General features: G+C 39.2%; 3 protein-coding genes across 5 annotated transcripts; 1 reads left to right on the top strand and 2 right to left on the bottom strand.

Annotated features, from left to right (window-relative positions):
- Positions 1 to 540: 540 nt before the first annotated feature.
- Positions 541 to 5,018, bottom strand: LOC103975200 (putative disease resistance protein RGA1). Its single transcript, XM_065143485.1, has 2 exons — positions 714 to 5,018; positions 541 to 619 (listed from the first exon to the last, which is right to left on the bottom strand). Exon 1 carries the CDS (start codon positions 3,923 to 3,925, stop codon positions 722 to 724), a length of 3,204 nt encoding a protein of 1,067 aa, XP_064999557.1. The 5' UTR covers positions 3,926 to 5,018; the 3' UTR covers positions 541 to 619; positions 714 to 721.
- A 138-nt stretch (positions 5,019 to 5,156) lies between these two features.
- Positions 5,157 to 10,862, bottom strand: LOC135581084 (transcription termination factor MTERF2, chloroplastic-like). 3 transcript variants are annotated; one of them, XM_065143491.1, is made up of 7 exons: positions 10,142 to 10,861; positions 9,147 to 9,284; positions 8,796 to 9,042; positions 8,035 to 8,144; positions 7,103 to 7,285; positions 6,564 to 6,781; positions 5,157 to 5,925 (listed from the first exon to the last, which is right to left on the bottom strand). In XM_065143491.1, the coding sequence occupies exons 1-7, from the start codon at positions 10,727 to 10,729 to the stop codon at positions 5,577 to 5,579; spliced, it is 1,833 nt and encodes a 610-aa protein (XP_064999563.1). In that variant the 5' UTR covers positions 10,730 to 10,861; the 3' UTR covers positions 5,157 to 5,576. The 3 variants fall into 3 exon arrangements, with proteins under 3 accessions (XP_064999563.1, XP_064999564.1, XP_064999565.1); XM_065143493.1 differs by having other exon boundaries at positions 5,850 to 5,986; positions 10,142 to 10,862; XM_065143492.1 differs by lacking the exon at positions 8,796 to 9,042 and having other exon boundaries at positions 8,035 to 8,148.
- Positions 10,863 to 13,603: 2,741 nt separating this feature from the next.
- Positions 13,604 to 19,322, top strand: LOC135634329 (probable serine/threonine-protein kinase PBL17). Its single transcript, XM_065144739.1, has 6 exons — positions 13,604 to 13,867; positions 15,454 to 15,779; positions 16,581 to 16,716; positions 17,557 to 17,693; positions 18,209 to 18,332; positions 18,591 to 19,322. Exons 1-6 carry the CDS (start codon positions 13,837 to 13,839, stop codon positions 19,184 to 19,186), a joined length of 1,350 nt encoding a protein of 449 aa, XP_065000811.1. The 5' UTR covers positions 13,604 to 13,836; the 3' UTR covers positions 19,187 to 19,322.
- The last annotated feature ends 348 nt before the right edge of the window (positions 19,323 to 19,670 follow it).

The raw sequence follows: 19,670 nt of genomic DNA, 5'->3' as shown, positions 1-19,670 counted from the left end.
GAGTTCTAATTGGATATCACAACTTTATAATCCAACCTAGAGAGAGAGAGATTGACATTTATAAGTTTAATTGAACGAGGCATATCACTGAACAAGCCACAAAACAAAAGGCATGGTTTGAGATAGATGGCAAGTCACGGTCTCTTCGCATATTGGTGATTCACAGAAATGTTTACACCTTTTTAATTTTTTTGAGATAGTTTAATGTATGAAATCCTCACAAATATTAAATGGAAAGCTATGTTAGACTCCCATGTGCAGTGCTATTACTGATAAGAGTCATTTTGATATCTGGTAGCCGCATTTTGATCATTCAAAATCTCATAAATAATTATAAAACTATATATATATATATATATATATATATAAATAATCCTGATTCGTTCTGATAATCTTTTTTCCGATCTAACATTCCAAAACCAATGACATGCTACAAATACTCTGATCAAGACATTTCACTGCCAACATACACAGCATTGAATTAATCACCATAAAAAAAAGAGCTACAGGTATAAGAAGGTGAGGGAAGTCGAGGAAACAGACAGACAATGGTCAGCTCCACTTGCAATGATCATATTAGACATGACTGCCAATTACATCGTGAATGATGTCGATCTCCCTGCCATAAGCAGCGAAAGATGACTGTGAATTGCCACTCCAAAACCAAAAGAAGACGTTAGATGGTCGAGACGTGAGCATGAAAGGTAAGTTACCTCAAAGATCATTGATGTCTTCTTCTTTTTTCTTCTTCTTCGGCAGCAGCAACAGCAGCAAAAACAGCATCATCATCGACTAGGTTTGTGTCGAAGGTGCAGGAATGCTTGATGTAGTTTATATAATTGCCTCGGCCATCTCTGATGGAAAAAATTGGAAAGCGTTCGATCATGGGCCAGTCTGCGCCATTTTGGAGGCATCTGACGAGTTGTTGGGTGGTTCCACTTACGTCCAGTCTCTGGAGCGCAGTGAATGATTGTTGCGCCAACCACTCTGGTAAATGATTGTTGAGACGCCCAAACGGGCCCAACTCCAAGACCTCCAGTGCAGGGAGATCAGCAACAATCTCCAGATCTGATTCACCACTTATCCTCAGTTGTTTCACAGTAGGGAAACCTCTGATGGACTTGAGAGCACACACATCCCACAGATTCAATGTGGTTAAGCAGGTTGCCTGTCGGATCAGGCCTTCCGGTAGAGACTTCAACTTGGGGCAATTATGGAGGACCAATTTGTCTAGGCGACGCATAGCAAAACCTTCCGCTACCCAATCCCACACTTCCAAGTTAGTCATATTCCAGAGTTGCAGCTGCCTTAGACTCGGAAACAACAGAGGAGAAGGTGAAGAAGAAGAAGAAGAAGAAGAAGAAGGGCGCTTTGAATTCCGTTCCCGTTCATGACCAGTAGCAGCAGCTTCACACCCAAAAAATTCCGGTCCGATGGTGGTCACTGCACGTGCACCTCCTATTTTAAGAAACTCCAAACTGGGGAGCTTCCCTAGCGGTGGAAGCAGTGGCCACTGAACGCAGTGAATTAGTTCCAAGCGGCTTATGTTTGGAAGAAGCGAACTGATGCTTGCAGACGCCATCCAGCTGGGGTACCGGAGGCCGAAGAAATTGTCTAACGTGAGCGAAACAACAGACGATGGTGGATGAAGTGCCACATCCAACACCTTCTCGATTCTTTCGATCTGTTCCTCAGTGTGACCATCGGATGTCGGTGTGGATGAGCAATGTAAATGTAGATTCTTCAGTTTATGGTTACCTTTTAATACGCTCGTATCCCTTCCCGGTTCAGCTTCCAGCCACGCCCTCTCCAACCTGTGAATGGAGAGGTATCTGAGCTCCTGGAGGCTGCCTAATTCTTCCAATGGGCACGAACCAGTAGCCGTGTTCACCACGAATCCTTGGAGTTCATTGAGGTGCTTCAACCTTCCTATTCCACATGGTAAGCTCTCCAAGCGTGTTTCTTTACAATCGAGTGTCCTTAGATTGACCAGCCTATCTATACCCTGGGGGATCTGTCTCAACTTGAAACATCCTTGGAGGATCAAAAACTGCAAATTCGTCAGATTGCATATGCTTTCTGGAAGCTCCGTTATATGGCTACGAGACACATCCAAGTATCTCAAGTGTCTCAAATTTCCGATATAGTGTGATATGCTCTCGATATTTGTGTACTTAATGTGCAGGACTCGAAGTCGCACAAGGTTCTTCAAGGAATCATCTACATCCCCCACAATGCCGCGTGATCCCTCCACTAACAATGTCCTCACTGACTCATGTCGCTTGGTCAAATTGACGATATGCTGGATGTCCGTGGTTACAGCGAGCCGAATCGACAGCCGACGTAGCTTCATCAGGGCGGCACCACTTCTCCACTCGTTTTGCACGTCACTAATGAACAAGCTCTCTTCTCTCGAGAGGAAATGACCGAGCGATCGCAGCAGGTCATGCATCTTTGAATAATTCTTGTATTCCAGACCGAAAGGTTGCGATTGTAGAAGGCTCCTATGAAGCAGCTGACTGTAATATTGCTCCCCAGTTTCCTCCAAGCTGACATCTCCTCGTGCTTCGACAAACCCTTCGGCTATCCATAATTTGATGATGTCAGACCTGGCAAACACATAGTCTTCTTTGAACAAGGCACAGTAGAGAAAGCATTGCTTCAGATGGGACGGCAAGTCTTGGTAGCTCAGATTCAGTGCTCGGTGCACACCTTCGGGAAGCCCGGTCCGTGACCATGCGGCGCTGCGGAGAACTTCCTCCCACGCACTTCTGTTGAGTCCTCTGTCGCGGAGGACCCCTCCGATGGTCTTGATGGCCAGGGGAAGCCCTCCGCATTTCTCAACAATCTTCATGCCTGTGTCCTTTAGATCTCGGGCATCCCTTTCCTCCTCTGCATTCATCGTCGCCTTCTTGCACAGGAGGGACCAGCCATCCTCCGGAGGCAGCAGCTTCATCTCGTGGACGTGGGCCGCCTTCATTTGCCTCGCGATCCCTGCGTTTCTGGTTGTCACCAGCACCCTGCTGCCTGCTGCTCCTCCCTGCAAAGGATTGCGGAGCAAGTCGTCCCAGATCCGAGCATCCCAAACATCATCCAACACCAGCAAGAACTTGTTCCCTCTCAGGAGACCCTCCACCAAGGGCTCCAGCAGACTCCTGCTCTGTTCTCTATTATATTTTCCACCAGCACCTTCGATGATGTTTCCGAGGAGATCCGTCTCGCTGAACTCTTGGGACACGCACACCCAGATGGTGGTGCGGAAGCTGGCTTTGATTTTACCATCATTGAACACCTTCTGAGAGAAGGTGGTCTTTCCGATGCCACCGATCCCCACAATTGCCAGCACCACCACGTTCTTACTCGGATCTTGCTTTGTCAGCTGCTCCACCAGTGCCTTGGAGTCCTCCTCCAGTCGCTGGCCAACCATGTCAGACTCCATCACGGGGGAAGTTATGCGACTAACTCGAGGAACCACCCTTGGTTCGGCCGCAGACACATGGAGTTGCAGCTTGGACCTTCCGGCCGAGATCTCTTCCAGCCGATCGTTGAGATCCTTGATTTTGACGCCCACCTCATGTCTGAACTTGACCTCGCGAAAGCAAGCAAAGAAGGGAAATCCGCACGAGGTGGACGGCTTCGGATCGGACTCACGAGGAGTCCACTTCTGGGCCTCCATCCGGCACTCGTCGAGGAGGTCGTCGGCGTCGTACATGAAGTCCTTGAGGTCCATCAGCCAGTCGTTGACGCCCTCGTTCTCGATCCGCTGCTTCTCGGCGTCGCGAAGGACAGAGTGGATGTTGCGGAGAGAGCGTCGGAGCTTTTGGATCTCCCCGGGGACGCCCAACAGCAAGTCCAACTTCTCTTTAGCCATGTCCTTCAACGTACCGAGCAGCCCGGAGATGAAGGCATCAAGAACAACGGCCATCTTTGATCAGAGTGGGAGTAGAGTAGCTCTCTCCCAAAGTCTTGTGGCAGCCAAGGCAAGGGTGGTGAGTAGGGTAGTTGCAAAGTTATACCTGCATTAACTCTTCTTCTTTTTTTTTTCTAAAAGAAAAATACTTTTATTAGCTGGACGAACAACACAAGAGTGTCTTTTATATTCAAATCCAAATAAAGTTAGTGTCATGCTACCAACTAAAGAAAAGACATTAATGGAGATGTGGAGGGAATAGGGTGGAAGACAGAACAAACGCGATAATATTTTATTCTCCATCAAATTATAATTTCTTCACACTTACTTCTATCTAGTTGAAAAATAATTTCTCACTTACCATTGCAAAGAAGGGGTTCCACACATGACAGGAATAACATACAAACATCTAACAATTTCAAGTAAAAGATATTATGTATACATTAAGGTTTGTCATACTGATCAACGTTTTAAACCAACCTATAAACTGACAGACAAACAAGATCACTAACAGATAATATGTCAGCAATAAGATCACTAATAGTTAGTATATGATGGGTACCCCACTTGATAATATAAGACAGTACAATATATACTCTATAATCCGTAACCTCATCTGGTATAGTGCCAATACACAACCAATAACGAACAATATAACACCAATCATAACCTCGTCTGGTATAGTGCCAATATACAAAATTGTAAACCTTGAGACAAATACAAAATATTATAGAAAATATCTAAACCACTAAAGGACATATCTTTCTATAATATTTAGTGCAGAACGAAAGGATCTAAAGGAACTTTAAAACATAGTAGCACAAACTAAGGCATCATCATGTTTAAAGCAAGCATTAGCTTGAAGGAACTTAAACTAAGGCATCATCATGTTTAAAGCAAGCATTAGCTTGAAGGAACTTAAACTAAGGCATCATCATGTTTAAAGCAAGCATTAGCTTGAAGGAACTTAATGAATAATGGCACAAAATAAAACATTAGTGCGTTAACCGCAAACACAATCCTAAAGGAACTCAAAAGAAAAGCGACACAAAATAAGACATCATCAAGTTTAAAGCAAGCATTATCTAAAATAACTTTAAAGAATAATGACACAGAAAAAAGCATAATTATTTTTCAAGCAAATATTATACATATATATATATATGCTAACCTTAAATTTACAATCATATATATGAAAATTTTCGAGCATAGAGGGATATATGGGTGAGAAGTTATTTCGTAATAATAAATAGAATTTCACATCAATACTCTGCATTCATAAGCACAAAGCTATAAACATCTGCAGTTGATACATGCAAAATGTGGGAAAAACATAAAAGGCTCAAGAAATAAAGCCATAACCCACAGATTCCACATCATCAACTCTTCAGACATGGTAGATCTTATTTGGAACAGTACCAAATCTCTCTGTGAACATATAACACACTGTGATGTTGATATATATCAAGTTGCCTTAGCTTTGATAGTGGAGAACAGGTTCACCCCTTTTGATGACTTGTACCCATAGAAATACTGGATGTGGCTGTTAATGTTCATAGTCATATCACATGGAACTAGCAGTACGGATCCAGCTTTGCCTTTGTCATATACATGAGAATAATCATGCACTTTGGAATTGATTCCTAAATGGTTTCACATCTTTCTTCTATGAACCATCTTTGGGTGGAACCGAGGGCACCACTAGTAATCTTCCGATCCCCATATATTCTTGTGCAAACTCATCGTCATTCTTAGACAACATGTCCTTCAAACTACATTCGAGTTTTCTACTCTGAATCACCCAGAATCTGGGTTTTATCTTCTTGTCCAGTGAGTAGCTGAAGTACCTTGGGTATTCGACAATTTCCTTGAGTGGCTTCTTCATTGTTCTTAAGAGGAAATCAAGCTTTGGTTTCAGAACCATTTCAATGCTATAGCCCAGTATGGGAGAAAATCTACAGATCATGGAGCATACTTCCCTCTTAGACAGCCCAACCCTCATAAGAAAGCTCATCCTGCAATGCATCAGAAATCAAGACGAGCAAATATCCCACCAACTGCTATATAGCATTGTTACTGGGGATGTACATAAAGAATTATCAGTGTGAGTGGAATTAAGTGCACACAAAGTGAAAATAAAGATGTAAACGTTATTATTCTATATTACTTAGGTGATTAGTCTATGTTTCCTGAGAAGTATTACTTAGGTGATTAATCTATGTTTCCTGAGAAAAACAAGACATCCTCCCTTGCTGATAATTCACAGAAGCAAAAAAAATAAACGTCAGGAAGCTCTGGCCTAGACCATGTAAGACTGAATGACAGGCATATTTCTGGCTGACATGAAAATGCTATTTAAGTTTGGGCTGTGTTATGAGCATGCCTATACAACTGGTATGTTTCAGGCAAAATCCACGCTAATGACAAGCAAACTATGTATTCTTGCTCAGAGTGTGATGAATGTTTAAGTAAACAAGCCGCTGAAAGGATTTTCATTTTGCCTTTCACGTTGGGATGCAAAACCATTATTTAAGTAGGTAATGTGTTATGCAAACCACCAAGAGGAGGGAAAACAACCTAGCAAAAAATGGTTATGAAAGAATGAATAAACATGTTAAAACCCACATATAGGTGGAAGTATTCGTCGCTATACCTGGGAAGTAAAGTGTTATCAGTATCCAAAAGTAGCATTTCTGGATATTTTCTGACAATCCGAAGAAGACAGTCTCTTGAGACACCAAAATCAGCAAGGAAATTGACTTTCTTTCTCAAGGTGTTATCAACACTAGAAGCAAATATTTCTGGACAGCGACATAAAATCCTACCAATGGTTTTGCTATCAAAACCAATTTCTTCCATAAATGATACGACCTAGGAGGAGAGAGAGAGAAGAGAGAAAACTAATTAGCTAACACAAATTAAAGCATGAATCTAAATTTTAGGTAAGTTAATATAATTTAATTGATGTTTTGAAGCATCTGGTACGTTGTTAATGCTAATGCAGCACAATAAGCAATGTACAGAACCACATTATTAATGCTAATGCAGCATATGCTATGTTATTAATGCCAATGCAACAGAACTACTAACATTAACCGATGTACAGTGTCCATATTAATGCTTCATAGATAAGCAACAGAAAACCATATATTTTTAAAAAATTAGCAATTATACAAAAAATCAATTTGATACCTCTTGAAATTCTTTAGGTTTCTTCAGTAGGAGCTGTGGGCTAGAGGTAATAACTGGAACCAGCATCTTCTTCTTAACACCAAATTCATTAAATTGCTCCACCATTGACTTCATCTTTGTAGCCGAACAACCCAATATATGTGGCCAACTCCTAATTGCGAGGTCGACACTTGATTTTGGAACCTGAAGTAAAGTGATATCAGGTTTTGTTAAATATATAAACACTCCAAGAATATGAACCAACAAACCATCTATACAATGAATATATTTCAAAATTCATGAATTTGCAAAAGATGAATAAGAATAATAAAGTTGGTCAGAAAGTTACATGAACCTCATCAATCAAGGTGGCAACTTTGAGTAGGAGATTCCACTTAATATATGGTGCATGACTTTGCAAATGTTATATACCATAAGAAGTAGAATTGACTAACTAAAAATGGCCAAGAAGTAGATGCATAAATGCTATTTGGTTGCAACAGAAAAAACTTAAATGTCTGTTTATAGCTTTTGGGTGTTCTTATTAGTGTATTGTGATAGTAGTTATTGCGGATAACAATAGTGCACAGATGGGGGAATCTTGAAATACATATAATAGAAGCAAAAATGTGTTGCAAGATAAGTAATGCTATAATAAAAAAGATGCATCGTGTGTGTTGAAATATGTACAGTATTCATCTAAAGTAATGAAAATATGTCAAAAAATCTGAATACTTATCAGTTGCAAACAAGTTTCAGCGAGCAGGTCATGATGCATGACTAAGCAACGACTGCTAAAAAATGCATCTAGCATATGCGCCTAGGATTTATGGAAACTTAGCTTTCTTGACCAACAATTGCATATAAGTCTTGCAATATCCAAAAATAATCCACTCTGACATGATATTATATTCAACTTAAACATGGATGTAACTTGAATAGATGGGCTCTACCTTCTTTTCATTGAAGAAAGCCAGTATCTTCTCATAATTCCACTGAATACTGGTTGAAAGAATCCATGGATATTTCATCAGCATCTTTGCAATATCTTTTTCTTCCAAACCTGCCTAGAACAATGAGACATGAAAATGGTTTTAAAGACTCCATGACAGAATCTTACTACAAAACTCAGTTGTTCAAGTATGCTGATGAGGAAGAAATCTTAGTGAAAGTTCAGTTTCCTAAAATTATATAATATCATTATACATAATATTAGAATAATTGCAAATAAACCTACAACTTAAGATTCTAATCTCTATAATACTATAAAGGTTCAGGCACCTACTACTAAAGGCTTATGAAGCATCCGCTGATTTGAGTTGTAAATTTACAAATGCTTTTCACAAATACCTAGAACAATTTAAACACAATTTAATTATAAGTAGTAAGTAGACTCCACTAGTAACAAAATATCTATTCCAGCTTAATTTAAGATTTCAAGGCATGCACGAATCAAAATAGAATGATGCATGATGACCAAACCCAAATGCATGCGAGTGGTTGCATAATTAAAACTGGCAATACTGTGACAAAAGCATGTTTCCCAAGCTTCAATAAAAAAAATTATCCAACAAAATACAAACTTCCAAAGCACGATAGTATTCCCTGGTTATCCTTCAACAGAATGATTATCCAGTCAACTACTGACAAGTAAACTGAAATAAATATCTATTAACACTAAAGGACATATCTTTTGATACATTCGTTAGGTTACCTTTGCTAAATGCACACAGTTTTGGCTTGATTTCTTTCTCAATATCACAGAAAATGATAGGGGGGAATGACAATAGTATAGTTGCAATGCCTGCTTCAGGAACACCAAGAATTTCAAGAAAGCCAACCAACGGTCTAAAATGGTTTTCTACAGAGCACAAAAGAAGCTTTGGAAATGATTCGACCAGATAGGGAAATGAGGCATCTTTGTGACCTAACATACTTAGACCTCCGTGTCTTGCCTCCATCTGCATGAAATATTTGTCACAAATGCTATAAAGCATTCAATACAACAAAGATGTACAATGCTACAACCCAGATAAGTAAAAAGGTAACATTTAATATTACACACTTTTTCAAAAAAGGACAAAGTGCTCTGAACATCCTCATCCGCAGGAATCGATAGGTGCATCATCATTCGTCTAGCATTTCTTCCGATAAGTGCCTTATTAATACTGCTTGGAAACAAAATTCCACTCACAAAATTGACCTACAAGCAAATCCACAAAAAGGATGTGTGTGGTTAAATTCATAAACATTAGAGAAATAATGGTGTAATCAAATTGCTACTAGCAAAAGAATGTGTTTGCTTAAAAGTAGGAAGTGAAAGTGAGGTGAGATAAAGAAAACGGTAATACAAATCACGGGAAACAACAGTTACATTGGAAATGGAATGATAAAATAGCAGTAACAACATATGTTGAACAAGGTGACAACTACGTTGTCCGAAACATAGTTGAAACAGTCGAAATGGCAACCAGGCGATGAAAGTCATGAATTCACTTTCTTCCAGTTCATGACTCCCCCTATGGAATTCATGGATAGTAATATTATGTCCCATATAACATGACGCTCCCTGAGACCAGACGATGGAATAATTGATGATCCCAAATATGCATTATTTTCACTACTAATAATACTTGGCTCCAGAGCAATAAAAGCAGGAGAAATTGTCCCAACTATTTGATATCGTGACCTTTAGGCCATTCTAGAATTGTTGATCATTAAGCATCAAAAGAAGTAAGAAAAGAAAAACCAGTTTTTTCTTATTCTTGCTTGAGAAATTTAGTAACGAAAGACAAGCTATACTATAGAAGCAAGTTCAAGGAAGAGAATGAGATACTATAAACAGTACCAAGAAAAATATGATGATATCAGATGGTGAGACTCAGGAATTACAGGAAGAACAGTAGAAGATGATGCACATTAAACGTCAGAACAATGATTGACAAATTTTAATTTGCATTTAACAACTAAATTCATCAAACAAATGAGATAGATGTTAACGCAAAACCATATATTTTTCGCATATTATATCATCCATCTACCATAATTTGAAGCTCTTACCTTATCAATCAGCTGAGGAAGCTTCTCCGAGGACAAATACCTAGCAATGAGCAAAGCAGAGGAGAGTTTGACGCCAATGCTATCCAGATAAGGAAGCACGCCCTTATCTCCCTTACTTTTGGCCATGTAGTACACCTTCTTCCTGAAACTAAGGGTACTCATGTCCACGTTCCCTTCCACAATCTCGCTATTCCATGAACCCCACAGGCCGAGCTCATCCAGCTCTTGCACGTTCCCCACGAGCATCTCTACATAGCACGGCGAATTGGCGGCGATATAAACGGAGTCCTCCTGTGAGGCTCCGAACTCCCGCAGTATCTCGACCACGGCTTCCCGTGCTTCATCGACGGCCGGCAAGCCGGACGTCGAAGACGGACACCACCCGTCTTCGGCAGCGGCAAACCGTACTCGCGTGGCCCGGAACCCGCAGCTGCGGACAGAGGAGGTGGAAACCGAGGAAACGAAGGGAGAAGGAGAGTTGGAACCGAGAAAGAGGACGAAGGCGACATTCCACGAGCGAGGGCGATCGATCGAAGGGGAGAGAGTTGGGACTACGGTGGTGGGAGCGGGGAGAGCCCACCAAGCCATGGCTTCTCGATCATCTCCCTTGGGCTCGCAGAAACCCTAATCCCTAAATCTCTAAAACGCAGCTCGACGATGGTGGCTCGCAGTTACTCATGGATCGTACGAAGCAGGCGCACGCAAGAAGGTGCGCGCGGATCCACTCCGCACTCGTTCCCGACCGTCAACTAGATTCGTAGTGAACGAAACAGGTGGAGCCCAGAAAGGTAGAAAATCCGGGTCCATTTTTTGATGCGTTAATTGGACGCCAATATGACTTGACACACCCGAATCCGATTTAAAATATCAAGATAAATTTTTGTTCTAAATTCGATAAGCTTATTGGATCCGGATGTTTGATCCGCATTCTATCACGGATCTTCGATATGAAACTTGTGCTAAAACAAAAATGCTTATTGAACTATTATATTTATGTTCCCTTCAATTATTTTGAGAAGATCAGAGTTTTTCATGCACAAAGGAATCCAATATGTGCATTTATTCTTTTGTTGACTTAGTTTCAATATGAGATTCTACTTATTAATTTTTCAAAGGAATAAAAAATTTTCCCTTTGGAACTCATTTTACTTTTTTATTTAAGTTATATATACATATATATATATATATATATATATATATATATATATACGTTTGTTTATTTACAATATAAAATACATAATCAAATAGATGCTTACATTAATAATATGTACTATAAATCATAAGCTATATAACCTATATATTAATTACGCATCTTATACATGCATAAGTTATAATTGTCATTCCACATACAAATTTTCCTTTGAGACAACCACCTGTGGTAATCACGATAGACTCTGAGACAACTACGTTTACTTGATTCTCCTTTCACATCAAACTTTTCCGTGGAATTGGATTGGGATGTGTGGAGGTGTTGCTCGCATCAGCAGGTCATCTTCTTCGGAACTATGCTAGTACAGCTTTCATTTGCCTTCTCTTGTTCTTCGTTTTTGTGTGCAGAAGTCAGCTTGGTCCCTCCGATAGAAGCTCGCCACCAATGGGCTACAGCTAATGATTTCTAGAAGAAGCCAAACGCGGCAGCTGAAATGGTCCTCGGTGAAGCTATGTGGAGCAGTGAGGGAGACGACCAAGTCGGCTTTGGTTTCAGACACAGGTTTGTGGTTGAAGACTTGTGAAATGGACTGAGAAAAGACAGGTTGAAGGAGAGAGGAGATGGGAAGAAGACGATCGGTCCCAACGCGTTTACGTGTTATTGCATGTCGCTCATCAAAGCTTTGACCGCTGCATCTTCCGCATTGCATTTTGTAAGTTGAAATCGACAAGTAGGTAAGATAGAATTGATGTCACAAGAACAAGTTTAATCCATTGTCATCTCTATCTCCAAGTATGAAGTAGAGATCAACACGAATGCCTTTTGCCAATCCAAATGAAAATAGAGAGAGTTTAGAGAATAGTTCAACTATTAAGATTAAAAAGATTCTCACAACTTAAATACTGAGTCTTTCAATAGTATATTGATGTTTATCTCAATGAATATTGACCCTATTTAGTTAGTTCCCTTTAATTTGAACTCTTGAATGTATACTATGAATGAGTTATTGTATGCACTCGTATGTTCTTCTGAATTATATGTACATACGAGATTGATTTAGAAAACTGCAAAAGTGTTCAACAAATGGATACAAAGTTTTAAGACTGCCTTAAACGAGCAAGCAAGAAATAATTAGAGGAGGAAGACAGATGCATACAAGACATGACACATCTCCATTGATGATAAGGGAATCGAAGCAGTCGTGCACTGCATGGGCCGGTGAGGTCTTCGCCGTCTCCCTCCGCTGCTGTCGAGCTCTCACCAACCTCACCTGGAAACAACGCTGACGACCGAGAAGCATTAGGAAGCTTCGCGACGACCCCACTCACCACCATGGCCGACCTTCCCATGAGCTCATGATCCATTCACAAGTCTCGGCTACAGTTTGCAAGCGTTGAATCCATGGAAGTCGGACAAAGCCTGTCGTCATCTTCCCCCCCCTCCCTTTCCCTTGCATTTGGGTGGGTGTGCGTGTCAAAGCTTTTCCCAGTGCACGTATAATAAGCCTTTGTAGTCATGTCTTCATATGCACATCTCAAGCGCCAGAAGCAATGGACGTGTCTACAACCCATCATTTCTTTAGTGAACCCTATCTCCCCAAAAGACCCTTCGAGTACAATATTAGTCAATCACAAACATATATATATATATACATATACATACGATATGGTGAGATCAATGCATAGATAGCTGCAGTGCCAATACGAGAAGCTTTGTTAAGCTGCATGTATTCAACTACTGTTTCCCTTGTTTTATTGTAGCATTTCTCTGATGATTAGGAGATACATTTGACAAGAGACAGTAAACTGAATCTTGATCAATAAAGGGAAACTATTTCTTGATTAAAAAGAAGGAAGTATTTGAGATGATCAAATGGATAAACAAATATGAGGGTCTCAAGTTTGTCTTAAAAGCTGAAACCAGAAGGTGAGTAAACTAAGTTTTCTGGATTCATTGTGGTATTACTCAGAGTTCTATCAGAAGCTCAGATGAAGGAAAGCATTCATTACCTAAAGCTCAAGCTATATTATTTGATGCATTGGATTCTGACCCTTAATGAAAGTGAATATGCCATTGCAGTATCCTTAATATTCTTCGTTTACTCATAATGAGATTTTCCAGGATATTTAATGTGATTTATGCTTTCTAAGTTAACCATCAATAATAGTTAGAGCCACAGTGATTTATAGGATGGCCCTATCGTAATATTGGCATTATCACGAGGGCATTGTCGTAAACGGAATCCGCCGGTAAATAAGCTTTTACCCGATTCGGGCGACTATTTATACCTTCCGATAAACCACTATGAACACCAGAACTCGAATTATAATTAATGATAAGAAGAATCAAGGAAAAATGTCCCCTTTTTCTTTCTTCCATAGGAGGATCTCATTTTTCTTTCTTTGAAGCTTCTTAAGATCTCATTCTTGATCCGGCAATTCCTCGATCCCGAGCTCGCCGACGCGGATCCGATCTTTTCGCCGGCGGACCGCGGGAGATCGGCGTCGATGAACTCTTGAGACGCTTCGGACCTGATCCGACAGCGATGGGGGCTTGCATGTCTTTGGAGGAGCAAAGTAAGCTTCTTCTCTTCTTCTTTCTTACATCCCCTAGATGCTGGATCTTTAACCGTAGTGGAGGAAGGAGCTGCGAGGGCTTTCTCGTTGACCGACGATTTTGAGTGTTTCTAGCGAGATTTGTTTGTTTGGGTTTAGATTGAGCTGAATGGTTTTCGTTCAAGATTGCAACTTTATGCTGCTTGGTGGAATTTTAGCTCGTCCCATGTGGAATGAAGCACTGTGGTTGATCGCATTGTCCCGATTAGTGGATCTTTAGGTTCACCAGGTGTCTGAATAGGTCAAACTCAGATTTTGGGGAAAAAAGTCAGAAGTGAAAGCGTCTTAGCATCTTGACGTGGGATGAGGTATGGTCGTGCAAGAGTATCACTAGTTGGTCTTGATTCAGGTTGCATTTCCTTGGTTGTGTAGAAGAGGGCATTTGTCTCTTCACTGTTCTATCAGCTGCAGGTGTATCTATGTTAGGATTCGAGGCAAAATTTTGCATCAATTTCTGCATCTTGCTGTAAAATTTTGTTTTAGGGATTTGCATATCCCAAGTGCAATGTGATAGTCTAACCAAATATTTGTTTACGTTTGTGGTACTTCCATACTTTCTTTTATGAAGGTTATAAGAATTGTGTGCATTTACTGGACAGCGTTCTTAGGAATGTGGATATCAAGCTCGTGCATCAGGATACCTATGATTTGCTACATCTTAGGGTAATAGTTTTCATGGGCTTGAGGGGGACCAAAAATATGGACCTGTTATGCTTCCTAAGGATCCTGTGAGAATTTCGTACCTCCAGAATGCCATAATGCATGGGAATAATGTCTTTTTAGGAACACGTCAAGGGAGAGACTTTGCTTTGACTAAAAATGACTATGCATTTTTTGCTGTGGTTATTATCGTGGTGGTTTCTTGGTTGTATTTTGATGTTCTCTGAATGCATCTTGAGATGCCAGAACAAAGGTTTCTTATCGACATAACTTGGGTTTGAAATTGTGACCTTTCAGTAAAACCAATAATATTCCCACCACCTTTACTTGAGGTCTACATTTTAGATCTGTCAATTATGTTTTGGTCAGAATCCTGCTCATAGCGACGTGGCCGAATTGGAAGAAATTGTAAGCAATATCGCAAGTCAATCAATTGACAGAACTCTCCATCTATACCATAACCCATTTGCGTTATTGAAAAACCATGTTAAAACAAAGAAAGATATATCTTTGCGTTGCATGGGCTGTGTTTATACTTTTTAGAGGGGGAAAAAAAACTTGCTATGATGAAGATAGGCTTGTTAACTACTTTTCTTTCATTATTTTCTAATAAACATATTTCCCTGCTCGCCCATCATAATAAGCTATCCATATTTCTTCTGACAGAGTAATCATAGCTCAAAATCTAAGAAGAACAAACAATAAGATCTAAAGAATGGGTGCTGAAATTAACAAAGTTACGGATATAAATATCCTTACTATAAATCAATAATAAATGGTCTTGCAACTCTATTATGTGTTGGTAGTCCAGTTTGTATCCATATTAAATGAGAGTTGTTGTTAAAGCAACTATATGTTTGTACCTGATTTATCATCAATGTTGCCAGTTGAAATCGGTAAAGCAACTGCATCGCTGTATCCTGACGAGAATAATGATACATCTCAAAATAATGTTATAAGTGCATTAGCCCCTCCGAAGGATGTGGATGATCTGCGGCTGATATCTGGATATGGAAATGTCAATATATTCACGTATAGTGAATTGAGAGCTGCTACCAAGAATTTCCGGCCAGATCAGGTTCTTGGAGAGGGTGGCTTTGGGGTTGTATATAAAGGTGTTATTGATGAGAGTGTCAGGCCAGGTTCTGAAACCATCCAAGTTGCTGTGAAAGAGCTAAAGTCAGATGGCTTGCAGGGAGACAAAGAGTGGCTGGTAATTTCTCCCTTGTACTTTTTCAATATTTCTAAGCCAAATTTGTGATATTTTTTCTATCAGCATGAAATTTTCTTCACTGCACCATGTATGAGTTGGCAATTGTAGTGAAAAACAAGTTGTCTGAAAAATGGTGTGGAGATTACACCTAAGGCCTTATCTATTTCATCCTCTTGTATGTAGTTGAGTTAATGCTGTAAACACCCTCAACTTATATAAAATGAAGTCACCTACACAACAAACGGTTGCATTCTGCAGATCATGATTATGTTATTTAATGGCAATATCACTGATTGTATAAGTTGGAAACACTTTTATTGTTCTTTGGGAAATATATATTACATATTTGCTCTTCTTTGACTTTAGGCTTAAAGGGATGTTCATCCCTAAAAGCAGATATCTAAAGATGTATGGGAATATGAAATTTCTTCAAGTAACCACGGTATCTTCCAAGATGTAATTTATGTTACCTTATTTAGATATCTTATGGAAATCCAGAGAGGCATTACTGTCAAGAGAAATCGTTGTCGGTCCCCCTTTGGCTCCATCTCAACTTAAAATTCAGGAGTACATGACATGTGTAGTAAACTAATACCAAGTTTTGTCTTGGTCAGCTCCTCTATTATAAGATATATCCATATATCAGTTTATTTGGAAGTCCAAGATGCTTAGGAACCTGTGACAAAACCCTATAATAGAAATTTGGACAGCCATATGATTACCAAAGATGGATTCCTTTTCCAATACCTCTGTGATCCATCTAGAATACTAATTAAATGAGTTACTTTTTGGGTTTTTCAGGCAGAAGTAAACTATCTGGGGCAACTTAGTCATCCCAATCTTGTCAAACTTATTGGTTACTGCTGTGAAGGTGATCACAGGCTGCTAGTTTATGAGTATATGGCTTCTGGCAGCCTTGACAAGCACCTATTCCGACGTAAGTACTTCTCTGACATGAATATCATTACAATACTTAACTAGTTATTGTATAAAAATATTAATATCTGAGTTTGTGGAATTTAGTAAATGGTCATTTGTGGCCATCTATCCATTATAACTTCATTTTTCGTTTTTGACAACAGAAAAATAATTTTTTAATCTACTATGAAGAAGGAAGACTTTATTACTAGAAACTAGATATTGCTGGGATATATGTACCTTTTGTATATATGCATGGATTTGTTTATTATGCCTTTGTATAACAAGAGCAATTAATTGTAACTACTAACTATCTTCATCATATCATTCCTTCCTGCCACTGGGCTCTGTTAAGAGCAATGTTAGTAGTTTATAATTGTTTATGGACTCTTTCCCCTGGAACCACTAATCTGGAATAACCTACTTAAACATCTAGATATCTTTATGTATGAAAGAATTATGAAAAAGATCTCATCTATCCTCAAGTTTTTTCATATATTCAAATAAATTTTATCTTATATTTTATAATAATAACATAAATCTATCTTGTTATCCTCATATGTGGCTAACAATTAATAATAATTAATCCTTTATCCTTCCTAGTTACTAAGTGACAAGTAAACCGGTGGGTAAGTAGTAAGCTAGGGGCAAAATTAGTAAGTATTGGGAATTGTACATGATGAGTTGTTGCCTTTTGCTTATGAGCACAATTGCCCCTATCTAATTTCCCATATAATAAACATAAGTTTCTGAAATATACAATGATTAAGTATAAGACAATACACTAAAAACAACTTTGCAACTTGGTAACTTTCTATATTCATTGTGTGTGTCTGAAATATTTCTACCTTCTTGGCAGGGGTTTGTCTTACAATGCCATGGTCTACTCGAATGAAAATTGCCCTCGGTGCTGCAAAAGGACTAGCCTTTCTTCATGCAGCTGAAAGATCAATCATCTACCGTGACTTCAAGACATCAAATATCTTACTGGATGAAGTTTGTATCTCTTCCTGCACCATTGGACTGGATATTTAAATTCCCTAGAGCTATCTGCATTATCATTATTATATTTAGCAAACACAACTCAGTTACAGATTATTAAGTTCCTATATATATTTGTAGTCCATAAATTTTATGGCCATTACATTGGCAAAATTAGATAAATCTGTTATATGGTTAAGAGCACAATTACTTACATAAAAAAGATTTCATTCAGTGTGAACTCATCAATTTCTAAATAATGAGTCTGTTCCATTCAAAAAAATATGCATACTTATTATTTGAAAAAGAAAATTGCAAATGTCCAGTATGTGAGCAACAAAAGTGGTTACTGAATCAATGAAAACAAGTAACTAAGGAACTCCATCGTATAATAATATTAAGGATACCCTTTTGAAGCATGCCGATATTGTGAAAGGTCATTTATATGTTTTTCATAACCTGAAAATATAGAAATCATGAAAACATAGTTGTTTCTCATCAATTGTCTAATTCTTGGATTCACTTTGCAGGATTACAATGCAAAGCTCTCAGACTTTGGCCTTGCAAAAGAGGGGCCTACAGGTGACCAAACTCACGTTTCCACTCGGGTCGTTGGTACATATGGATATGCGGCTCCCGAGTATATAATGACTGGTGAGCTTCTCAAACCACAATCCCAACTTTATGCAAAAGGGAGTGCAGATAATTAAGCACTACTAGCCACTTTCTATCGAGTGTCTCAAATGTGTAGCGGTTACATGTAGTTTTGTATATTTCTCTAGATGCCTTGCAGTAGGTGACTCTTTCTGGTTCTCTATTCCTTTTCTCTAAAGAAAACCCATGTGTCTGAGCAACTTTACCTCTATTTTAGGGCGTATAACTTAAATTAATAACTTCTTTCATTTATTCCAGGCCATTTAACTGCAAGGAGTGATGTTTACGGATTTGGAGTTGTATTGCTGGAGATGCTTTTAGGGAGAAGGGCAATGGACAAGAGCAGGCCCAGCAGACACCAGAACCTCGTTGAGTGGGCTCGACCACTCCTGATCAATGGTCGGAAGTTGCTAAAGATCTTGGATCCAAGAATGGAAGGGCAATATTCTAACAGAGTTGCAACAGATGTGGCTAGTTTAGCATATCGATGCCTGAGCCAGAACCCGAAAGGGAGGCCAACAATGAACCAAGTAGTCGAGTCGCTTGAGAGCCTTCAAGACCTGCCTGAGAACTGGGAAGGCATCCTGTTTCAGAGCAGTGAAGCTGCTGTGACTCTCTATGAGGCTCCAAAAGAGATTGCGAGTGACCATTTAGAAAAGAACTCCAGCGAGAATGGAGAGAATGGATCAAATGTGCATGCCAAGGGAAGAAAGAAGCTTGGAAATGGCAGAAGCAACAGCGAGCCACCGCCGTTGGAGTTCAGTCAGTACAGTCCTTCACCTGAGTCTGATAGACATGAGCCAAGTAGAAGATCAATCGATCATGACAGAATTCCAAGGCCACCTGCCTGTTGAGTCAACAACGTATAAATTGTATTTCTTCTTTTTTCCTTTCCTCTAGAATCTGTCATTTAAATCTAGGAATATAACATGAGATCAGACATATATGAAAATTTTTATGGAAATTTATGACCTCCAACTATTTGAAGTAGGCTGTTTTTGTGAATCTCAGATATATTCTGACATGGAATTGCAGCAATCATCACTAAGATACAGGAATTCGATGGTGTTGATGTTATTGAAGATATCAACTAGCCAATTGGTAAAGATCTTGATGGAATCTTGATTTTTTTTTTTCTATTCTCCCTTGGAAATGTATAAAATTGATTATTTAAACAAAAAAACTAAGAAAGCCAAATATAAAACAAGAAATAAAAAATATTTAATTTATCAGATATAATTTTGTTTTTATAAAACAAGAAACTAAAGAAGCCAAATATATGCATAAAAAAGGGCCCTAATTTATTCGTGGAGTCATCAAAGGGAGCATCAGTCGTTT

Source organism: Musa acuminata, chromosome BXJ3-3, assembly GCF_036884655.1.
Source record: "Musa acuminata AAA Group cultivar baxijiao chromosome BXJ3-3, Cavendish_Baxijiao_AAA, whole genome shotgun sequence".
NCBI lineage: Eukaryota > Viridiplantae > Streptophyta > Magnoliopsida > Zingiberales > Musaceae > Musa > Musa acuminata.
This window is presented reverse-complemented; position numbering and strand designations above follow the sequence as displayed.

Excerpts from the sequence above, each read along its gene's own strand:
- LOC103975200 (XM_065143485.1), bottom strand. The coding sequence starts at position 3,925 with ATGGCCGTTGTTCTTGATGCCTTCATCTCCGGGCTGCTCGGTACGTTG.
- LOC135581084 (XM_065143491.1), bottom strand. The coding sequence starts at position 10,729 with ATGGCTTGGTGGGCTCTCCCCGCTCCCACCACCGTAGTCCCAACTCTC. Across the intron at positions 9,043-9,146 it reads CTTTGTCCTTTTTTGAAAAA|ATGGAGGCAAGACACGGAGG; the intron begins GTGTGTAATATT and ends TATTTCATGCAG. Across the intron at positions 6,782-7,102 it reads AACCTAAAGAATTTCAAGAG|GTCGTATCATTTATGGAAGA; the intron begins GTATCAAATTGA and ends CTCTCCTCCTAG.
- LOC135634329 (XM_065144739.1), top strand. The coding sequence starts at position 13,837 with ATGGGGGCTTGCATGTCTTTGGAGGAGCAAA. Across the intron at positions 15,780-16,580 it reads AGGGAGACAAAGAGTGGCTG|GCAGAAGTAAACTATCTGGG; the intron begins GTAATTTCTCCC and ends TGGGTTTTTCAG. Across the intron at positions 17,694-18,208 it reads CAAATATCTTACTGGATGAA|GATTACAATGCAAAGCTCTC; the intron begins GTTTGTATCTCT and ends TTCACTTTGCAG.